Raw genomic sequence first — 21759 nt, forward strand, 5'->3', positions numbered from 1 at the left:
GAGAGACAAAGACTGAGAGAGACCTTTAGGGTGTAAGAAGAGATTAAGTTAGTCATCTACAGCATTATAGTATTACATGAAAATGCACTGATGCATGATCGCAGTACAAGTATATTCCTTTTATTAGGGGTCTACACAAATCCTGGACTAATTTAACTTCTTAAGTCTGGACATGCTCGCAGAGTTTTGTAACAAAATCCTTTTTTGTTGGTCTAAAGGCCATACAATATAAAATTTACATAGAATAATTGCAAAGAGTCTCTCATTTAAGATGCAGCCCTCCTCATACCCTACAGAAAGTTATCTTATTTTCTAATCTGACATTAACAGTAAGTGGCATCCACTTTGCAACCTCAGCCCAGATTGGGCGGTTTAAGATGAAAAGCCAGAATGACAAATCCATGCTGTATGATTTTGTAGAACTGTTATATTGACTTGAGGCACACAGGGGAGCCTGTACAGTTCCATAGTGGGGCGTGAGCCAGTAAAACAATGACAAGTCCTATCTATCCACCCCAAGGTGGCTCCTCCGAAGTCTGGAGTATTAAACTGAGCCCTGAGATAAAGAGGCTTCTCTCACAGTTCAGCCGTGGGGGAAAATGCACTTATGTATTCCAGCCGTGCTGCATATTGTTTGATTTAATCAACATGGACCAGGAGGTTCTGTGCAGCTCTCAAACACGTAGCCCTCCCAGGAGTAATATAAGGCTGAGCACCACTGACATACGATGTATGCAGATTTTAGGGCAAAGCTGTGAGTTGTAATAGCTGTGAGGTAATGTTTGTTTCCACCTGTTTTTGGAAATTAGCAAAACATTTAAAGACCACAATGCTAGTCCAAAGCAAACATGAACTGCATTATGTACACAGGGGTCTCTAGATTTCTTATAATTAAGCTGAATGATTAATTTAGGTAAGTGATTCAGTTCAACTCATATTATATTACACACAGAGTGATGAATTTCAATGGTTTATTTCTGGTCTGTTTGATGATTGACAGTTTTTGAAAACTCAAAATTCATTGCCTTAGAAACTTCAGACCTGCAATAAATATGGATTAATAATTCAAAAATGATATGAAAAATGTAATTTCTTTCAGAAAGAAGGTCTAGTCCTTTTTCTGTTCAGTCTAAGTAAGACGCTTCTAACGCCTCTGCTTCAGGAATGGTTTAACACAAATCAATTTTGTCTAGACTTCCTTAGACAGAAGACAGTTTAACCAATTGATGTAACTGAGTTCAACTGGTCTCTATTATAAGATTTAATTAAAATATACATAACTGAATTTGATTATGTTATATGGTTTGATTTGGTTATATAATTATTTACATAATCTGTAAAATAATGTTTGTTTTTCTTGCAAGTGATTTCAGATGACAATTTTTGGCAAATAAGACAATATAAATAAACTAAAGTATTATATTTGGCCAATATCAATGGTCTCATCTTCATAATCCCCTGCTTGTCAGTCTATTTCTACTACATGTTCTCTTTCCACTCAAATTTCCATTATTATCTGTGAACAGCCGGGTTCTTCAACAATTACATTTTGACCTCCATTGTGAATTGTGACTCACTGCTAAACAACTGTCAAGTCAGCTGTCTTTCTCATGATTGTTTAGACCACAAAATGACCAAAACATAAACTTTATGACTAAACATTAGACCCTTTTGGATTAGTCTAATATTCTATCTGAACTGAATTTGTTTGTTTTTTTAAGACAATCATTAAAATGAACAGAAGTAATGTGATTTACTGAGAGGCATCTGTGCATGTGTTCACAATGAGTACAAGGTTGTGAAGGTGAAATATTACTTTTTCTGTTTTCCAAGACAAACTGTGTGAGGAGTTTGCTTCATGGCTAAGCTTCTTCTCAGATGCATTACTTTACGCACAAGTCATTTCATATCTCCGTGCAAGCTTTAAGACGGAGCATATAACAGTTTAACACGCTATACATTTGTTCCAGTCTGGCTGGTACTCAAGAGGCCTTGGAAAGTGGAAAAGATATTCCACATGTTTGAACCAAGGAGGGACTTAACATACCAATGGGACTGTCAGACTATTACAGGTCTCCAAAACACTGGACTTATTTTCAGAAATAAGTCTGTCAAGACCGATGCACATCCTAACCCCACCTCACCCGTTCATTTTCAGCATCCACACACTGTGAGGATGAGGTGGAGCTTAAGCTATTCCAGGCTGGAAGGGTGTGCTCAGCGTCTGACAGCAGCGGGCGGAAAGATATGATGGGTAATGTAAATCATGGAGTATTTCTCTACGGAGAGAGGAGGGCGTTGGATAAAGCCGAGGGATTCTATCTGGACTCAAATCCCAAGAATGCAGGGTTGAATAAGAATGAAACAGATAAAGCCCGAAGAAGCCATTATAAAAACCATAATCTTCAGAGAAAAAAAAGTGGAAAATTGCAATACTGCTGTCTAAATACAAGGGGCTGTTATCACTGTACATTGACTTTCAGTTTTGGTTGAACTCAGAGGGCTGCTCTGCTGCTTCCTCCTCTCACTCGAGCTCGCCAGGCAGAAGTGTAGGTGTGTGGGTGGAGTGTCAGGACAGTGTAGGTGACTTTAGGTCTTATCAGCAGCTCAGAACAGCACTGAGCGGGAAGGCGGTTTTCAGGGTGATGCTGGAATCCCCTGCTTAACTCTCTGCAGCTGTCAGGAGGTTAATTCCATGGAACATGAGTGGATAGATGCAGCTTGCCAAATTACATCCATCTCCCTTAACTTCTCCCCTGCAGCCCAAAAAAATATTCCTTTTCCACTGCAGCTCACTTGAAAAAAAAAAAAATAACGCACAATCAGACTAAGCTCTTTATTAACCCGAGTGAGTGCATCAATATGTCTGAAGATTTCTTTGTTCTGTGGATTCAAAATTTGTCATGATCTTCATCTGTTACTGCAATTATATCCAAAGTTGAAGAAAGAAAAAAAAAAGAGTATTGGTATTCAGCTGCTCCCCTTCAGAAGGGGATTGGTGGGTGGGCAAGTGGTAGGGTAGAGGAGCTCCTATCACTCCCCTCTGCTAATTAAAACTAACGACTCCAGGTGCTGAACGGTGCCGGGCGAGGGAACTGCCGGGTGGCTTGTTTGTGTTGGTGGTTCGCCTTCATTACCGCCCCCATCCATTCTCCTTAGGAGCCCGCTGCAGTATCGACTCAAATCCCACCACACAATGTGCAGTGTAAGGGGGTGTGAGGGGAGGCGATCTAAATGCAAATGCTTGGGTGTGATGCACCATAAAAGTGTGCATAGAAGTGATATGTGCTGCAGGTAGAAGATCTTTTCTTTAAGCAAAAGAGGTAATGTCTTGATTATGGGCTTCAGGTCAATAACCAGATTGGGCTTTTAAATACTCTCCGAGTGCTTTGCAATGAGAGAGGTTGTTTCTCGGCAGGGAAGAAGTCAATTAACATATTTTCTCCTCAACCTTTGAGTTATACGGTGATCAATACGAGAGAGGAAGAGGGTAAGAGTGCTGTGTCTATCCCCATCCCTGTCTTTTTAAATCACAGCAGGCCTCAAGAGTCTATAGACCATCCTGACATTTCACTGACACACACAAATTCACACTGTGCAGCATGCAACCCACAGCCTGTGTGGTGCATTTCCATAATTATAATAAATTGCTCCTTAATACTGCTGGCACCATCACAAATGTAAAATATGTCTGACTTTAATTCTGGATAATCAGTTTCATTAAATGGTGGGTTGTAGATTACATTATTTTTAGCTTGAGCAGAGCCTTAGGTTGTACAGTGCAGAAGTATTTGGCCCACAAAATATTTATTTTTTATTTGTCGCACTTAAATATTTCAAAATAAATAAATGTTAATATTTGGTAAACATAACCAGACTGCAAGTAGTTTTCAAACGATAACTTTTGTTTTGTATCAAGTGGAAAAAAATATGGAAGTTGCAGTGTGATACCGTGAGGCTTTTAATTTTGCTTCCTTAAGATCTAGATGGAAAGAGAATGGACCAAATGAAGTTCCTTACAAAGAAATGTAAAACACTCATTGTGAATTACTGCAAAGAGCGAGCTTGGGCTGGATTTTCTTTCCTTTCTACAACTGAAAAATTAACTGAAAGCTGCTATTTATGTTTAAGTGTGGCAAACAGCAAAAATAGAAGGAATCTGTAGGGAGTGAAGTATATTTTCATATCATCGAGTCATATCAGGCTAAGTTCTATTATGAGACAAAAATGTTAAAAGGACAAACTTCACCATGATTCTACTGAAGAAGCATCCTGTATCACTGAGAAACAGATTGTTTCCTGCATATTTTTTTCATCAAAGGATTGCCATGATGTGAGAGACAAGGAACGCCACAGCACTGAGTTGAACAGAGAGCTCTTTATAAAAAGAAACTCAGAAATGATCAACCAATGGAAAGTTTTTTAGGGATTTTCAAGTTTTTTATGGATCTTGCTGTGTTTCAAGATTGCATACACTGATTAATATTAATAACTAACCAAAATAAAGCTCTGGGAGGTTTTGTAAATTTTAAGTTCAATAGTAATATGAATTTTGCATCACTGGCTGACTTCAGTGAAGCAGAGTGCGCCGACAACAGTAGGAAATCAAAAAGCCCTTTTGAGAGAACACATGGGTAGCAATAGACCACAACCATCCCAATTAAGTTAATTAATTAGCTTCAACAATAATTGGCTGATTGGAGTTTGGTGATGAGTGTGAGGTGGCTGGTTTGGTGGCATCTTTGTATTGCTGTGAGGACTGCCTGACCTGCTCTGCTGTTGGGATTGGTGTCTTGTAGATGTGATGCTCTGAATGCAATGGGTGGCCCTGAGGGCCTTGTGACTTGACTTTGAGTAAATGGCATGGCTTGGTGCTGCTCAGTGCTGTGGGTATTTAATGGAGGCATGGTGGATTGTAGGGCCAAGTCTGGTGTGGTGGTTGTCTGTGGATGTTTGGAGGATCTGTCTTCCATGCTAAACTTTGGGTTGATGTTGATGTCCTTGTCACGATTGTTACTATTTCTCTGGCTGGCCCCCTACTCTGTTTTTGTTATTCAAGGATAATTTTCTTGCATCTGGCCTATTGTAATTCACTTTAATCTTGAGAAGTGATTTTGAAATAAGTTTAAAGAAATTTACTTCATCGCTTATATTTTCTAGTCCATGTCATCTACCTCTTTGTCTCTTTAGCAGTTGTTTTGGCCTGTTCAGTTTAGTGCTTGAACCAGACCAATCTCTAACTTGTTACATTTTTTTTAAAAAGTCAAATGTGCAACAAGAGGAATATCCTCCTTTGGCTTCTTTTGTAGAGCAAACCTATTACTGCAAGGGAACTGATGCCACCATACTTTTGCCTAAGCTCTCAGATCAGCGGACACAAATTTTCAAATATTCACTTGACATACATTTTCGAAAGTCTCTATTTTGTTCTTCTGGGTGTTTTGTCTCTTTGATCTCCCTCCCATTCTTCTTGGCAGAAATACTTAGAGAGAGAGTGCTGGGGCTGCCACTGTCATGTCTCTAAAGTGATTGTCCCCTGGGTTTGAATCCAAGGATAGGCTTTATCACTATAGAGCTTAAAAATAGTTTTATGGCTGTATTCCTCTGGTTGTTGCCTTGTTGAACTCTAAACCTTCCCACCAGACTAAGATTCTGTGGACCTACGCTCTAATAGTTCTTTACACAATTGTTTTTTTTTTCTCAAATTCCCAGCAGGCTGCAGTGAGTCACTTAAAGAGGAAAGTTCTATGTCCCGATGAAACACCATAAATGTTGGACTGGAGGAGCATTGTGCTCATGGTTGTCCTTTTGTCTGGCTTTTCTCTCCTTCTCCCTGCTTATTTGGCTTGAGAATAATATGTATTGTAACTCAGATATTTATAAATGATGTTAATTATGAAAGGAAAAAGCCATCCAAACCAATCTGGCTCTGTTTGAAAAATGTCCCTCCACCCCACTTCTTGTTAAGTCAGGAATTAATTATAATCTTGTTTTTTTTTTTGTTGTTGTTTAATTTCACAAGCAACACAACACTCTGATGACCTGGAAATTCAAAACTTAATTAAATAGAACCTATCTAACAAAACGATGCAGGATAAAAGGCATCATAAAGCCACACATCATGCCCCAGTTTCATGGAATTGAAGAATAAATGAGAAACAAAGTCACTGACATTTATCTGAACAGAAAGGGTTAAAGGGCCATTTCTAAGGCTGTGGAACTACAGCTGTAGCCATTATTCTCAAATGGGGAAAACGATGAACAGATGAGGAATCCCAAGAGTAGCTGGCCTGTCACCTCTGACAGAACCTGACCAGTGGGCTTGCTACTAACAGCTTGTTGTCAGCGTTGACATTAACTGCATTGTTACATGCTGATGTGTAAATCACATTGAATTAAAAGGACTGCCAAATACTCTTACATAAATGTAAACAACTATTAGAGAAAAATAGATTTTTCACAAAGAGCCAGATTGGTTTAGACAGCAATATTTTTTTTTTCTTTAAATAAATAAAATCGCTTTAACACTGCACTTTCTATTTATTGCAGGTATCTTTGTCTGATATTATGAAAATTGATGGTGATCTGAAACAGAAGAAATCCATAAGTGGGAGGGAAATGTTTTCATTGCACTATATATGCTTGTCCAACTCTGCAAACACCCATGTCACAGGTAATGCTTGTTTTTCTACCTCCTGAATAGGAGACACTGTACACACATACATGCAGCTAGCAAGTTTAATTAGAATAAGCTAGGGAGTATATTAAATAAGAGCATCGCAGGGACAACTGAAAAAAGTACGATACACTATTACAAAATTTCTGAAAGAATATGCAAATGTGATATTTCACTCTTTTGTATATTTTGGATGCATACATTGTATTTTATTCAATACGTTTTTATAGTTAATGTCATTAGGACACGTTTTGCATTACATTCTTTCAGTCAATGACAAAAAAACCCTGTTTTAAGATAATTCAAGAAAACTTAAATATGCTGCATACACAAAAAATTATATTTGGAAATGATCCAGATTTCAGTTTTCTTTACTTTGACAGTTTAAAATATTTGCTGTGGAAGAGACCAGTTTTCATGATTTCTTATAGTGTACACACTCATAACTCAGGAACCTGACTTCCTCATGGCCAAATCCTTTTCCAGACTAAATATTTGTGACAGAACAATTTCAGAAGCCATTGGGGTAGAAAAATGTGTTTACAAACCAACCTCCCTCTTTTCTCTCATGACAAAGGTGGTATGACTGGTACACACTGTTTGCCACATTGTTATCCACCCTTATCAGCAATCTATGCGTCGTCCCATTCCACCTGTCCACCAGAGGGCGTCAGTGAGTTTCAGCTGACCTCTGACTGTCACTAGTGATTGACCGCTTACCTCCAAACCAGGTCTTCATTTACCCTTCTAGTGTTGAGGGGAGACAGTTTTTCATTTGAATCTGCAGTTATTAAATTGTGTCCTGATTGAACCATTCATATCAGCCAGTTTGTTGCCATCACACTCGCAATAAACTGCCTCTGACCTTTAACCCTAGTGTGTTCTCAGAGAGGGAACACATTCATCACTCATTCCTCCTGTGCATATGATTCCACACATTGCATTATTAAACTCAGTGAGTTAACTTTAATCTGAATGAAATCCAATAAACAAACTTGCCTGAGGTGGAAATGCTAAACAAAGACCAGACAACGCAGGCTTCATTGTGCCTGTAATGCCGTTAGCGGCCGTTCTTGATGGGTCATTAAAAATTCTTATTGAAGTTCTGTTTGCCCACAGCGATGTCGATTTTCTTTTGATGGCTCTTTTCTCCTTCGCAATTGACTCTCTAGGACAAATTAAAGGTTCATCTAAGACTATATTAAGTAGGCAAGCAGAGTTTATTGGATGAACTCGGACTTGGATTGGACACTTCCAGGGTTTATTTAATTCTCTGCTGCTGAAGAATGGACAGGTATTCCAAGATGTGAAGCACATAAGCCTCTTAATTCCAAGAGCAACAGCAAATATATTACGTGTGGACTATATTGGATAAGGAAAGCTTTTTATGCTTCCTCAGTCCATTGAGAATTAGGGAAGCCAGCCTTCTCTTACTTTGGACCATTAATGTGGAATCATCTCCAAAAAGGAACTTAAACTGTCTGATCTGATTCCATTGGGAGTATTTAGGTAGAATATTGAGAACATGGCAGTGAGCCTTTGTTTCTTTTCTTATTCATAGCTTTATTAAATATCTTTTACATTTGACACTATTTTGATATGCATTTGAAATATACTGTTATTTGAAATGCAATTTTTACAATTTTATATGATATTGGAACAGGTCTTTCTTGAAAATGAGAATTTATTTTCTCACTGAGATATCACCCGTATAAATAACCATTAAAAAGTATCGTAAAAATGTAAAATCGCTTTTAAGGCAGAACGCACACACAGGTATGTAATCTTTTCATTATTTTATTTTTAATTTTAGCAAACTGAGCTTACCCTTCTGTGTTCTGATTTTCAGTAAATATATGAGCTGATTTATTCTGGGTCTATAAGGTAATTTTTCAGTAATTAAAACTAACACCACTAAAAGACACAAAGCATGAGTCTTTGTGCCATTTATATCAATGTTTCCAATGATAGTATGAACACAGCCATACAATAACCTAACAACCCACAGCTTGCCAGTCCTTGAACTCTGAATCAAAAATAAGTGTAACACAAAACTGCCATAAAATGTTACATTTTGGGGGAGTTTGAAAGACAGCACTGGATTGTAATTATGACGCTATTGCTACAGAGTTTACTGGAACATCGGGCACAGTAATTTTCACAAAATGTTGATTAATTGAAGTAAACCTTACAAGGCTAAGTTAAAACAACTGGTAATCCTATAGTGGAAGTGTAGACAACTCACAGATTTGAAACACCCTTAAAAATCAGGCTACAAGCAAGAAAGATTAAGATATATATATACTGTATAAGTGGTAACATTCTGGAAGATTGTACAACGAAAATAACATTTCTGACACCAGAGAATGTCAAAACTGGGCAAAAAAGAAGCATTCACAAAAAGCTTAGTCTTGGATTTGAGAAAAACAATATCAAGTCGAAAGGACAAAGAATATCTGCAGTAGAATAATACTGTAAAAAGAATCAGGGATTCTTTGGTCAATAAAAGCCAAAGCCAGAAGCTAATGTTGAATATATGAGACCTACTGTATATGTCCTGAGGTAACACTTCATAAGAAATTACTACGAGTAAAATATAGAAACAACAGTCTTATCAACTCTGACATACATGGTGCCGATGCAGAGACATGCAATTTTGTTTTCAAAATTTTACATACAAAAATCTGAAATGTTTTAGATGTAACCCTTTTGATACACCTGAATAAATTACACAGTATATAACTACTATCAAAAGTCATGTAATTACTAAAGAGCCCTCATGTCGAAATCGATCTCAGTATAAACACAACTATTCTGTGTTGCCCTCAGAGGTTCATTAGAGGACCTTGGTAAAGAAGCAGAAAGAATCAGCACAGTGGAGCCAAATAGAAAATGACATTGGCAAACAGATTACATTTTACATTGACATTCCTTTAGAAATAGTTAAAACTTAAGATGTAAAAAAAAAATCAATAACATCTAAGCTGTCATCTGTGTGTATTTGGTGGGTCTGCATATGATCTTCTTTCAAGAAGGACAAATGCATACATTTAAAAAATGAACACATTCTGCTTCTGTGCAAACCAGGGAAGTTTGTTCACACAAAACACCCGTTCAGGTCCTCATGGACCTTACTTTGTGGATATCTTCACTAGTTTCTCAGTTTTTCTCTGAACCAAACTTTGCTTCTTTTTTATTATTATTTATTGCCAACAGCATGTTCCAAAACCCAACATGCATTCTGTATATAAAAAAGAATAAAAAACAGGAGAAAAACATGCACCAGGGGAACTAGCTTCAGCTTGTTAGGTCAATTCTTGACTGGTCAGTCATATAATGAAGTACAAAAAGATGCTGATAGATGCTGAGCCTTTCAAAACTAACATTCAGGTAAAATACACAAAAGCCTCACTGTGGTAATTCTCAGAAATTAAATATTGAAGTGTCTCACTGTTAAGTTTGAAAAAAAGTTCACCTAACATGCAGAGTGTGAGAAGCAATTCTTTGATTCTTTCAAATTGAAAAAATAGTACTGAAAGGCTCTATTGTTAATAAATTAAAAGCAGGCAGAATTCACTGCATGGCATCGAAGCACCTCTTAAAAGTCTTGTTATTGGGCACAATCTCACATCTGTACCCAGCATTACAAGTTGATGCTCTACCAAAGAATTTGATGTGCTGCTACTTTTTTGGACTTGAGCTCATTTCACATGAACAAAGATAAAGTGGAATACCATCAGAGAGTTTTTAAATCTAATTGGCATGAATAACCTGTGTATTCTTGTGGATCAAAGGCTGCTGTTTTCATAAAATTGCAAAGTGGAATTAATACTCACTCTGGCATTATTTTTAAAAGAAGAGGTGATGAAGCTCCACTATAAACGGATCTCTGGATGAACTTTTGGAAAATAGCTGCGGGTGAAAATCTCAGAATAAAGATGCTTTTGTCCAAAGATGTTCAACGTTCAGCATGTCTGGTATAGCTTTCAGTTAAATTTCCAATTTAAATTATTAATGATAATTACAGATTCTGTTTTATTTACATTTTACTAATATTAAAAGTGGACTAGAATATTATGCGCATGAATTATTTATTGAAAAACAGTATGGTTTTTATCTATTATTTCTAAGAACTAGCTCTAAGAAGACTATCAGGCAATTTTTGAGATGAAAACATAAAAAAAAGCCTGAGTGTTTGTTTTGCCAAATTTCTTTACAAATTCTCATTAGAGGTAAATGGTAAATTGCTGACTGAGGTACTTTGAAAATATGCATCACACAGATCCTAAAAGGAGCAAGTTCTTAGTAGACCCATTTCCCGAGCCAATTTTAAACTTACTGGCCAGAATTTGATTTAAAAGCAAGCAAACTGACGTCACATACAGTTACTCCTGTGTAAAACAAAATATCACTATTATTTTCCTATTTTGTTTAAATTTATTCAAATAAAATATACCCTTACAACAATTCATCTTCTGTATTCTATATATGTCACATAGAGACTTAGAGAAGACATAGAGTAATAAGAATATTTAGTTTCCTCAAGTATGACAATTTATGCTTTTCTGTGTTTTTATTCACATTAGTTCTCCACGAGAGTTTACTTAAATTTTACATGAGTTGTGTTGGAGATCACTGCATTTTCAGATATTATGGCAACAAAAACACATTGAGGCAGTTTGGGCTGGATTGGTGGACCGGAATGACAACCATCATGGCTGCTTTGTTTCCAGTATAACTCTGGAATAGTCCACAAGAATATGAATAGGTGTTTGATGCAGACGAAGCTGCCTTGTCGGTACAGAGTTCTGATACTAAACCAGCGTAGCCACACTTTCTCGTCAAACAACAGTGACTGAACTCATAAATGCTCTTTTAAAAGAATAGTCAAATATTTCCATAAACACATCATTCAATTCTGTAAACGGGCTTCTCAGAAGAATTTAAGCTGTTGCAGCTGCAACGGGAGGACCAATAACACTTTAAAGCCCATTAAAAAGAGATTAAAAGGGGCGTGCTGTGGTGGCGTAGGGGATAGCGCGACCCACGTTTGGAAGCCTTGAATCCTCGTTGCGGGTTCGATTCCCGGACCCGGCGACATTTGCCGCATGTCTTCCCCCCTTTCCTGTCAGACTATTTTCATATAAGGGACACTAGAGCCCACAAAAGACCCCCTGGAGGGGAGAGAAAAAAACCCAAAACATAAAAGGCAACTAACCCAAAACATTTGGCTATAACAGTGTATAAGACTGAAGCCCTTGCAACTGATATTTTACACCATCTTCAGAGAAAATGCATAGTGCTTACTAAAGTCAACAGATGTCCTTGAAACTCCCTTCCTGTCACACAGAATAAGAGTCACGTGTCGACTCCTGTTATTTAGAGCTATTCTAGCTGTCTAGTCTCAGTCCTTGAGACAAAGATATCACAGAGTGTGTTCTTTTGATATCTGTTATCCTGGTGTTCATTGTGTTAGAATAATAGTTTTACCTTCCACAAATTAAAAAAATATTTTGCACTTTTTTGAAAACCTGCATTGAAGTAATTTTTTTATATATATTACTTTTTTATATTAAACAGTTTTTGTTATCTATTTATTAAAAGACATGCTCCACTTGTCATTTACTTTAATGCTGTTATTATATTGCTTCTAGTTTCCTGTACTAAAGATTTTCAAAGTGTGTTCTTTGTAAACAGTTGTTGCCTACTCACTAATACTAATGGTCAAAATGACAAAACAATTAAATAAGTTTTTGATGTGCTTAGAAAAATAGCTGTTATAAAAATTAGAAAGAAAAAAAACCTTAATGTGCATGAGAATTAATTACAAACAGGAAACAGAATGTTTTCTTCACTACTTATTCTTTTCAAAGATCAGACAGCCCAATTGAGTCAAACTTTATTTATATCACCAATTTCTGGCTCAAAGCAACATAATGGTCTTTTCATACCAAACGATTCTAAAACTGTAAAAAAGTCCGAAAAGGAAAGATACAAAATGTGTGCCTCACACCAAAACTGGAACAGAGTTCAGTCATTCAGTCTGCAGAGGAAGGAATGATGGCTTTTTGTGGGAATCTCTTTCATACGACCCTTTCCAGGATGTTGGCTAACTACTTCCCAGCCATCAGAATGTATAAATACATCGTCTGTGCATTAGAACAGTCAATAAAGAAACCATAAACATCAAGGCATGTGAGCACAGCGGACTGATCAAAGAGGTCCCAGCAATACGCTTCAAGCTGAAATTGAAAGGTGTTGAAGCCCCAAGGTGTGAATGGCCCTGATATCAGATAAAAGCTAGGCAGGAGATCCAGTGATCAATGCCTTCTCTCTCTTTCGAAAGCTACATACATTAAATTCCCCTCACACTGTTTCTGTTTTAAAGCTCTTTTAAGAGAGTCTTTGCTCAAACATGTCACGTCCAATGTCTGACAACAGACTTTTTTCCTGGTCTTTGGTTTGACATGATCATAGTTACAAAGACTTTAGATAGCATTGAAAATGTGCAGACTCTCATAGATGTATCTCAGATTAAAATAATTTTTACGGTTGCAAAACAGTGTGCTTTATAATCATGTGACGTGTGTGTGTGAGCTGTCTTCAAGCTTCCAACTCTAATTACATCTGTTCACTTGTGTACCTATGACAACTCTCTTTTTATAGCTTTTGGTTTCTCCAGCACTTTGGAGATGTCAGACTGACATTATTTATTTAAAGAGCATTTATCAAAGATATGTTTCTGTTGCTTGACTCAATATAAATGACATACAACTCTTTTATCAGCTGATTCAGATGTATTTTATTCAACACAAACAATAATTTTCAGTAAGGAAAAGATCAATATGTGTGAGAAATGTGTCTTCTTTAAACAGTTAAAAAGTTGAAGTATACAAAATAAATAGAAAAAAAAAATACTTTGTCTGTGCTGCTCCAGGAATAATTTTGCTTAAAAAACGTAGTTTGTAAAATGCAATGAAAGGAGGGGTCTTGAAAAATAAAACAATAAATTAGAAAGTGGTGGTCGTCACACGTGATCCTCAGAACCTGCAGCAGAAACCGCAGCCTTTGTTCTTGCAGCAGTTGCAGCAGTAGCGACACAAGGAAAGGTGACTCTGGCGCTTTTCCCTGACATGTTTTGGCATCTGTGTGAAAGACAAGAGACATGAACAAAGTGTCACCAACAGCACTTCCTTCTCTATCTGTGTTTGAAAGAGGACAAGGCTGCTCTGTGGGGAAAACAGCATCCACTTAAACTTTAATTTGCTCGTGGTAATTGGCTTAATTCATTCAGTCAATTGAACATACCATCCACGATTCCATTGACACCTCTTGATGTGCCTCAACTGGAGTGTCATTGCCCCCTGCCTCCTCCAGCTCTCCAACCTGTTAATGAATTATGCACATTTAAGAGTCACATCTATTCTTCCTGACAAAACATTTGGAGCTGACAAGTAAGAGAGGTGAGTTTGAGTTGAATTCTTACCCCAGTGAACGGGATGGCAGAGCTCTGCACAACGCAAATAAAGGCGAGCACGAGTGTCACTGCAACTGCAATGCTGAATGCCTTCATTTTGGGTGAGGTTATAAATCCTTTGAAGATTAGAGCTGATGGGTCTTCTTTCACATGGGTGTCAGGCCAGCGCAGAGCACCACTGCGTCCTGAATTATTGCTTTGCTTCAGAGACAGATGCCGATTCTCAACTGGATTTCTTCAGATCTTTGGCCGATCCTATCAGCTCTTCTCGCATCTGCGAGTTGAATATGCAGAGAGCGTAGGTATTTATACACTCATGGGCCCGGTGTTGCCTCATCTCCGCTGGAGGCCCTGCCCATTCCTGGCAGCTGTTACCTAACTCCACTGGGGAAGTTTTGACCTCCTCATTCCTCTTCATCCTTCTGCACTTCTGCAATACTAGGGGGGATTTCTCCAAGCTATCTCTTTTTTTAATGTCTGTCTTTTCTCTGTCTGAGACAGCGTGTAATTCCACACTTGAACAATACTTTTTTTTTTACAATGATACACATATATGTGCAATATGTATTCAGTAACAGAGGCTATTGATAGAGAAGATCTTACTCAAGCAGTGGAGATTTCCCAGCAAAAGGCTGACACTGCACAGGTCATTCTATTGCATGGATGACTGAGCCGTGCTCATTTCGACCTGGGATATCCGTCATGCCAGTGAACCAGCCGCTGTGGAATATCCATAGCTCACTCTAAAGGATGTAATTACAACCTCTCAAATGGACTAATTAGCCCTGATTTTCGACATGTTCAGTTTTTGCATAATGTGTGGGAACCTGTAGTTGAACCAAATTAAATCCTTTCGAGAGCAGTGACTGGTAGTCAGGATTAAAAAGCTCCGTTTGGGAGTCAAGGTGTTTTAATATGTATTAGTTAAAGATGAGGAAAGTAATACAATTACGCATATTCTGTTCAAGCAGCAGAAAATTAGGATTGTTTGAGCTGTTTTACTGTAAAATTTTAATGCCAGTGCATTTTAAAAAATCACATCAGTGTTTTGTTTTGTTTTTTTAACTGAGACCAGATTTCAAAGCTAAAGGCTCCAGACATAAAAGATGAGTCCTTGTAAAAGCTTCACAGAATCAAAATTTTGTCTTTGGCATTATCAACATCTATACCACATTTACAACAAGTAGTTTTCATTTCTGAATATTTTTATTAATATTCCACACTGTTAATCAAAACGAATAAGGATCACAAAAAAGTCCATAAATCCCAAAGAAATGCCAGGACATACCAATCAAAACTTTGTTGTGATTTTGAGGTAAAATATCCATGTGAGAAAAAAAGTGTCTGTATTCTTGTTTATTATATAGTTAAAAATTGATACAGAGCTAATTAAAAAAAACTTCTAAACGGTGTTTTCAGATTGGCTATTCAAAAGCTATTTAAATTTTCTGATTTTTTCCATATATATACAGTATATATACATACTGTATATACTATATGGAGTCTAGAGACAGTGAGAAAATTTAAATAAGTGGACATTAAAGTGGATGCAGAAAATTTAAATATATATATATTATATAAATGATAATGTAGAAGAAGCATTAAAGAACATAGTAGAACTGATGGTACACATTCCTGCTTCCTTGAAGACAAAGGAAGCAGGGATAGATTAAAATATTGCCTTATCAGGGAAAATATTGATAAAATAATCATCATCTGCAGCCCTGCAGGAGAGGCCTGTTTAATAACCACGGAATTGTGATAATAATAGCCACTGTTCTGAATTAATCACAATTATTTTTGACTCATATTTGTAAGGCAGTGACAAACAACTCGAGATTAATTAACCTTTCAGGGAAAGAAATCTCCTCCCCATCAACATCAGGTTGTGAATTAATGCAGAATCAATGCAGCTAAAAATAATAACAGTAAAATACAAATGTGCAAACTGATAAACGGTGGGCCGTGCTTGCTGATAATAATCAGAGACCATTTGAATTCTCATTATATCTTCAAAGTCTTTTCCAAACTGCCTCTGCCGACTCAATTAAGGAACAACATGTTGCAGGATTTCTGCGCCAGCCTGTCTCGTTCGCTGATAACCCTGCTGGCCCATGAGCTTGCTTTGGGTGACCACATCGTCAGTGTCAACAAATACAATCAGGGATGGCTCCATGTCTGTTGGAATCTGTCCATCATTTTGCAGCATTCAGTGAGAATCAACATGTCACAACTGTCAGAGATTTATATTGTTTCTGTGGAACAGAGAGGGTTCTGCTTCACTGTTTACACTTAAGCATAACGTCCTCTTATGTGAAACATTTAAATGACACGATTCATAGTGCATGACTGAACTCATGTGATGTGATTGTGACCCTTTTTAACCGCAACAAGGCAAAAAAATATATATGTATATCAAGGGTGTCTTGAGTGTGGTAAACTAGAAAAAGCAAGAAATGGATATACTATTAACTTTCACAGGAAAGTCCAGCTTCTCTGATGAGGCTATCTTCAGCGACCTGCTGGTCAAACAAAACCAGGCACCAGAATGGCAGACAGATTCACCTCAGCAGGCGCCACTCCGCCTTTTCTCTCCCGATCGAGGGCATTGCCCCCGTCTGTCCTTGCTTCATCTACGTCCTCTATTCATGTCCCCGTCCGCCGCCCCTCCTCTATGTACCAGCCACTGTTACACATGTTTATCTTTACAGCACATAAACACATCACTAACACCTGAATCCCAGAACAAACAAAACACGTTATTTTCCCCACATGCAATTGTGATGTTTTTCCCCCCCAGCAACATTAAAGAAGTAATGACGCATTCTAAACCCAGGGGGCAGCATAGAGTTCACGAGTTTGCTAATCATAGCTGGAATTTCCCCACATGAAGTTGAACGTGAGAAATGTTGCAGTGTCTTGACAGGAATTTCCAAAATACAACAGAGCGTGAATGGCTTTGAAGAATGGGAAGAGAATCCTTCAGAACGTATAGCTGCATAAAAAATATCTACTTAGGAAGTAAAAGGATATCATAAACTCAGATGCATGTGAAATATGCATTCAAATCAAAAGCAGGCTTAAAGATTATGAGCTGAGTGTGATTTTATAAAACTTTAAGTTAGTTCTCGCTTTCTTTTACATTTTTACATTTGATTATAAAGTTTAAATCCATCAATGGTTTGATGACTAATAAAAAAGGTATTTATGTCTCCTTCTCTCTCATCCTCTCTGTCTCTCTTTTTCTTTCTTCTTTCCTTCCTTTTTTCAAGCTTGAAAGTACATCATAATTGCAGACTGCTGCCAATAAAAGTCTGAATGACTTTTTCAAGATCTTTCAGCCTCATGAACAACCACAGCATGACATTATGTTAGAGTGGCGAGACCGCTGCTATTCTACTCAACCTCTGGATGTAAGATTTAACACTAGAATCCCTGTCTAATGCACCCTTTTAGCGTGTTAAAATGTAAAATGCTTTACTTATATATTTTTTATTATTCCGGTCAGCTGTCATTTTATTCAAACTAGGCAGATGAATCTTATAATTTACTTCTTGTGGAGCAGTTAAAGCATTTTGATTATACTGGTTCGTGCAGAGGGTGGTACTTAAGAGTTTTAAGCCCCAAGGTAAATCATAAAAATATAAAAACATTAGAAATTGAGGTTTTTTTCATCAGTAAGTATTCTAAAATTACAAACAACTTTCAAGCACCTTACGGTAAGTCTTTAAAGAAAAAGAAAAGCTTGTCTGGTATGTTTTTTTAAGGCATTTGTCTTCATTTTCTCTAATTTTCCTTGTGTCTCAGACATTATATATATTTTGAAATTGAGAAATATGAAAAAGTTGAAAACATAAAAGTACCCAAAGGGTGACAATGCCAGGAATACTAAATTCAGGCATTACAACATGAACAGAAACAATAGTTTGGAGAACGCATAAACTAAAACCTAACCCAGGGATTCAAAATCAGTTTATGTTTTACTCATTAATGGTTTGACAGCACAACAGTAACAAAGTTGCTGCAATATGATTCAAAAGTCACTGTTGGTCTCAGTGCTCAAACTATATATCTGTCTAGGGTTAGATTTCCTACAGCAGCCAGCTCAAGTTAATGCTACACATCAGGTGTGGAAGAGAAGTAAAAATATACAGATACAGTCAAATGGCTTCAGCAGACAAGTAGTCACTGCTGCAGCTAATAATCAAGAATAACATGAAACAGAAATACTCATACACAGTGGTTAAGAGATTGCAAAAAGAAAAAAGAAAGAAAGAAAACATGATAAAACAAACAAAAAAAATCGTTTTATTACCTGGGGAACTAAAAACAATCTCATCGGTTGTCTTTACGGTTTGTCTGACCTTTTTTTTTTCTATAATTTGCATTTAACTATATTTTCTGCATAGAATATATTTGGATAATGAAGATGACTCACTTCATCTGTTTCTGTGTTTCCAGTAAGGAGATACCATTCTTATACCATATTCCTGTTAGATAGGGTTTTTTGTCAAGAAAACAATTGCAGTTACCGATAGCACATCATCTATACATAGTAGTTCAGCTACCATTTTGTAGCAGAAGCCCTTTAAGTGTTTTCCTTTTCTTTACTTGCTGAAGAGGGCTTTTTGTAGATCATTATAGACACTAAATTAAGATATGCTCGTTTGCTCAAAATCAGAATTTAAGCTGAGATTTCTGCAACCGCTGTGGAGATCATGAGTTCCGATACACTTTGGCTCCATGACATTTTCAATTTTTATCCCTTTGATATCAGATCAAAAGGGTGAGATATGAATCGTATGTTCTTAAGCTTCAAATTGGAGTCAAACATGTCTTTTAACATGTGCTAACAGTTTTCTCTGCCATTTTGATCAGGGCTCAAGATCAAACACAAGTCTCTGGTGGATCAGTAAAAAAAATGAAACAGCTCTCTATCCTTCTCGCAAGTTCTAACACAGCTGAAAAAAAAATAGCTTTGGAAAAAAGTTAGAACAAGTCTTACTGTTCTGTTTGATCACCAAATATCTTAACTGCTAGTGAGAATAGATGAAAAATAATAAACAAATTATGGTAAAACTAAGCAGGCACCACGTTCCTGAAGATTGTATAACTATCCAGTATTAACAGTTTGAAGTCGTCTGGATGACCTTGGTTCTTTTTTAAAGTCGTTTCTTTTATATTTGATGGTGTGCTGGGATCATTGGACTATTGACCCAATTTATTCCAGGCTTCAGCTGTCAGACAGATGGCCTCACTGTCTCTAGACTCCAGAATAATTCGGGATACAGATGAGTCCAAGATCAGTTCAATGACAACAAGGTACATCATGTCCTGTGGCTCCAAAAAAGCTCAACTTAGTGCTTTAAGTAGGACATGTTTGTGTGGATTTGCTATCTTTGGTTCCTCCTAATACACTAAGTGGCCCTTTTATTAGGTATTGGGGCAGTTCCATCAGAATTGCCTCAATTCTTAGTGGCATAGATTTATTAAGGTGTAAAGAGATTCTTCTTAGGTTTTTGGTCCAGACTGACATGATCCTTTGCACAGTTGGTTCAAATTTGTCACCTGCACATCCAGGATGAGAAAATCCTTCATTCATCATATCCAATAGATTTTCTAATGCAGAGTTGCTCCACCCTGGTTCTCCATTCAGATCTTTTAGGTGTTTGCCTGCTTTAACAAGCTTGCTTTCTATTGATGATTAAAGGGTTTTTGCTGAACTGCAATTATCTAAATCAGGTGTGTTAGCCAGGAAAAATCTAAACCATGCAGAGTGAATCAAACATTTGTTCAGATTCCAGTTTAACATTGGTTTACAATGCAGAACAGATATCGCAATAGAAATTGAACAAACTCTATGCAGAATAAGTAAGATGGGACTGATGATTCACTTTTTATAGGTACCAGCATATTATGGTGTTAAAGGGAATTAAATGACAGAAAGGGCTCCAAAGAGGCCACTGGAAACACATTATCGGATTTAGTTATCAGCTTTAGTGAAAAGAAATAGAAATTTTAATAAAACAGAACATGAATGAGAAATAGCAAAAGTAATGGGAAAAAGAAAGGAAACCAGGTTGTTTCTAAAAAATTCAAATAAAAAAAAAATTGGAGAAATGAGAAGCACGGCGAGGAGGAGGAGAAAAGAGACAATAATATCTGCTCTCAGATTTAGGCATGTTAGGCTAAGTAGCACTCTTTTTAATTTGGTGAGACATTGCAATGGTAAGTGTGAATACTGTGGAGTTGATGAGACAATAGAGCATGTTATGTTACACTGTCAAAATTACAAAGGTAAGACTGAGTGAACCAGAGTCTAAGTTTCATCTTCTTAGCTGACAAAAGTGGCACCCAGTGTGGTTTTCTGTTGCTGTAGTGCAGATGTTTCAAGGATCAATCAGTTGTGCTTTTAGTCCAGAGATGTTCTGCATACTCTGATTGTAACATATGTTTATTCCAGCTATTTTTGCCATTCCATCAATTCAAACCAGTCTGCCCATGTTCTTCCACAAAACTGGGTATTTTCTCTGTTTTGGAGATGGCTGACTTTGAAAATCCCAATGGATGAGCTTTTTCTTAAATACTCATAGCAGACCCTCTGGCACCAAAAGTCAAAGTCAGTTAAATCTGCTTTCTTCTCCATTCACAGTTTAAACCTAAGCAAGTCTTCTTCACTTATATGGTTGCCTGAATGCATCGGGCTGCTGCGCTGTGAATGTGAAAGTCAAGCTAGGAACAAGTATTGCAGATTACTTTTGCAATAGTTTTTGAAGCCCATATTTGTTTACCCACAACACTCGTTGCTATAATAAATAAACTAATAAATGAACTTATTGGCAGTTGAAGAAATAGGTATACCTAATACAGTGGCAACTAAGTTTGTCATTTCCACTTTGATTTTACCTGCTGTTTAAACTTTGTTTTGGAAATCCTCTGGATTTTTAAGTTTCTTGTTTTAGGGAAATGTTCTCTCACAGCAAAACACTTTTACATTTGCTGTCTTTTTTGTGAGGCTACTGTGATTATCTTTAACATTTAGATTCAAGATTTCAAATCAGTAAACTTTAAAAAAAAACATGTTAATGTAGAGGTAATTTGAAATACTCATGATCAGTTTGTGAAATTCTTCTGATCAAAAGAATCTGTCTAATAAAAGGCCAGATTCTTTATTTCGAAACATTCACGTGGTTTGTGCATTTTGGCACATATTTTGTAAAATGCATATTGACATTTATTTAAAACCCTCAAAAACGGAGGAGTTTTCACATCCCCATTTGTTTTGCTGCTGATGCTAATTATATAAATTCAAGGTGAAGTAAAAAGAAAATAAATGTGTACAAGACTGAATTGAAAAGGATTTGTGGCCTTTTCCAGAAAAATTACTTCTGAGAGAAAGAAATGTGAACGAGTTTGAGGCAGCAGTCAGTACGTCCCTCTCGACAGCACCCTCCTGTTGCTAAGGAAGCACAAAGGTAAGAAAAAGCCTGCAGGGCATAAAATTGTGCCTTATACAGTAAAATATTTTGGCCAGTATGACTTCAATAGAAATCAGTCAGCCATGCACTTGGAAAGATATGATTTTATACAAACACATATAGACCTT

General features: G+C 37.0%; 1 protein-coding gene across 1 annotated transcript; it reads right to left on the minus strand.

The window, feature by feature from the left end:
* Window positions 1–13451: 13451 nt before the first annotated feature.
* On the minus strand, window positions 13452–14444 carry hamp (hepcidin antimicrobial peptide). The gene is made up of 3 exons (XM_032555775.1): window positions 14163–14444; window positions 13985–14062; window positions 13452–13821 (listed from the first exon to the last, which is right to left on the minus strand). The coding sequence occupies exons 1-3, from the start codon at window positions 14247–14249 to the stop codon at window positions 13717–13719; spliced, it is 270 nt and encodes an 89-aa protein (XP_032411666.1). The 5' UTR covers window positions 14250–14444; the 3' UTR covers window positions 13452–13716.
* Window positions 14445–21759: the final 7315 nt, after the last annotated feature.

This window comes from Xiphophorus hellerii, chromosome 3, assembly GCF_003331165.1.
Source record: "Xiphophorus hellerii strain 12219 chromosome 3, Xiphophorus_hellerii-4.1, whole genome shotgun sequence".
NCBI classification, from domain to species: domain Eukaryota; kingdom Metazoa; phylum Chordata; class Actinopteri; order Cyprinodontiformes; family Poeciliidae; genus Xiphophorus; species Xiphophorus hellerii.

Bases quoted from the DNA above. Each gene is read 5' to 3' on its own strand.
- hamp (XM_032555775.1), bottom strand. From the start codon at position 14,249: ATGAAGGCATTCAGCATTGCAGTTGCAGTGACACTCGTGCTCGCCTTT. The intron at 14,063-14,162 runs GTAAGAATTCAA...ATTCATTAACAG, and splicing joins CTGCCATCCCGTTCACTGGG to GTTGGAGAGCTGGAGGAGGC. The intron at 13,822-13,984 runs GTATGTTCAATT...TCTTTCACACAG, and splicing joins TGTCAATGGAATCGTGGATG to ATGCCAAAACATGTCAGGGA.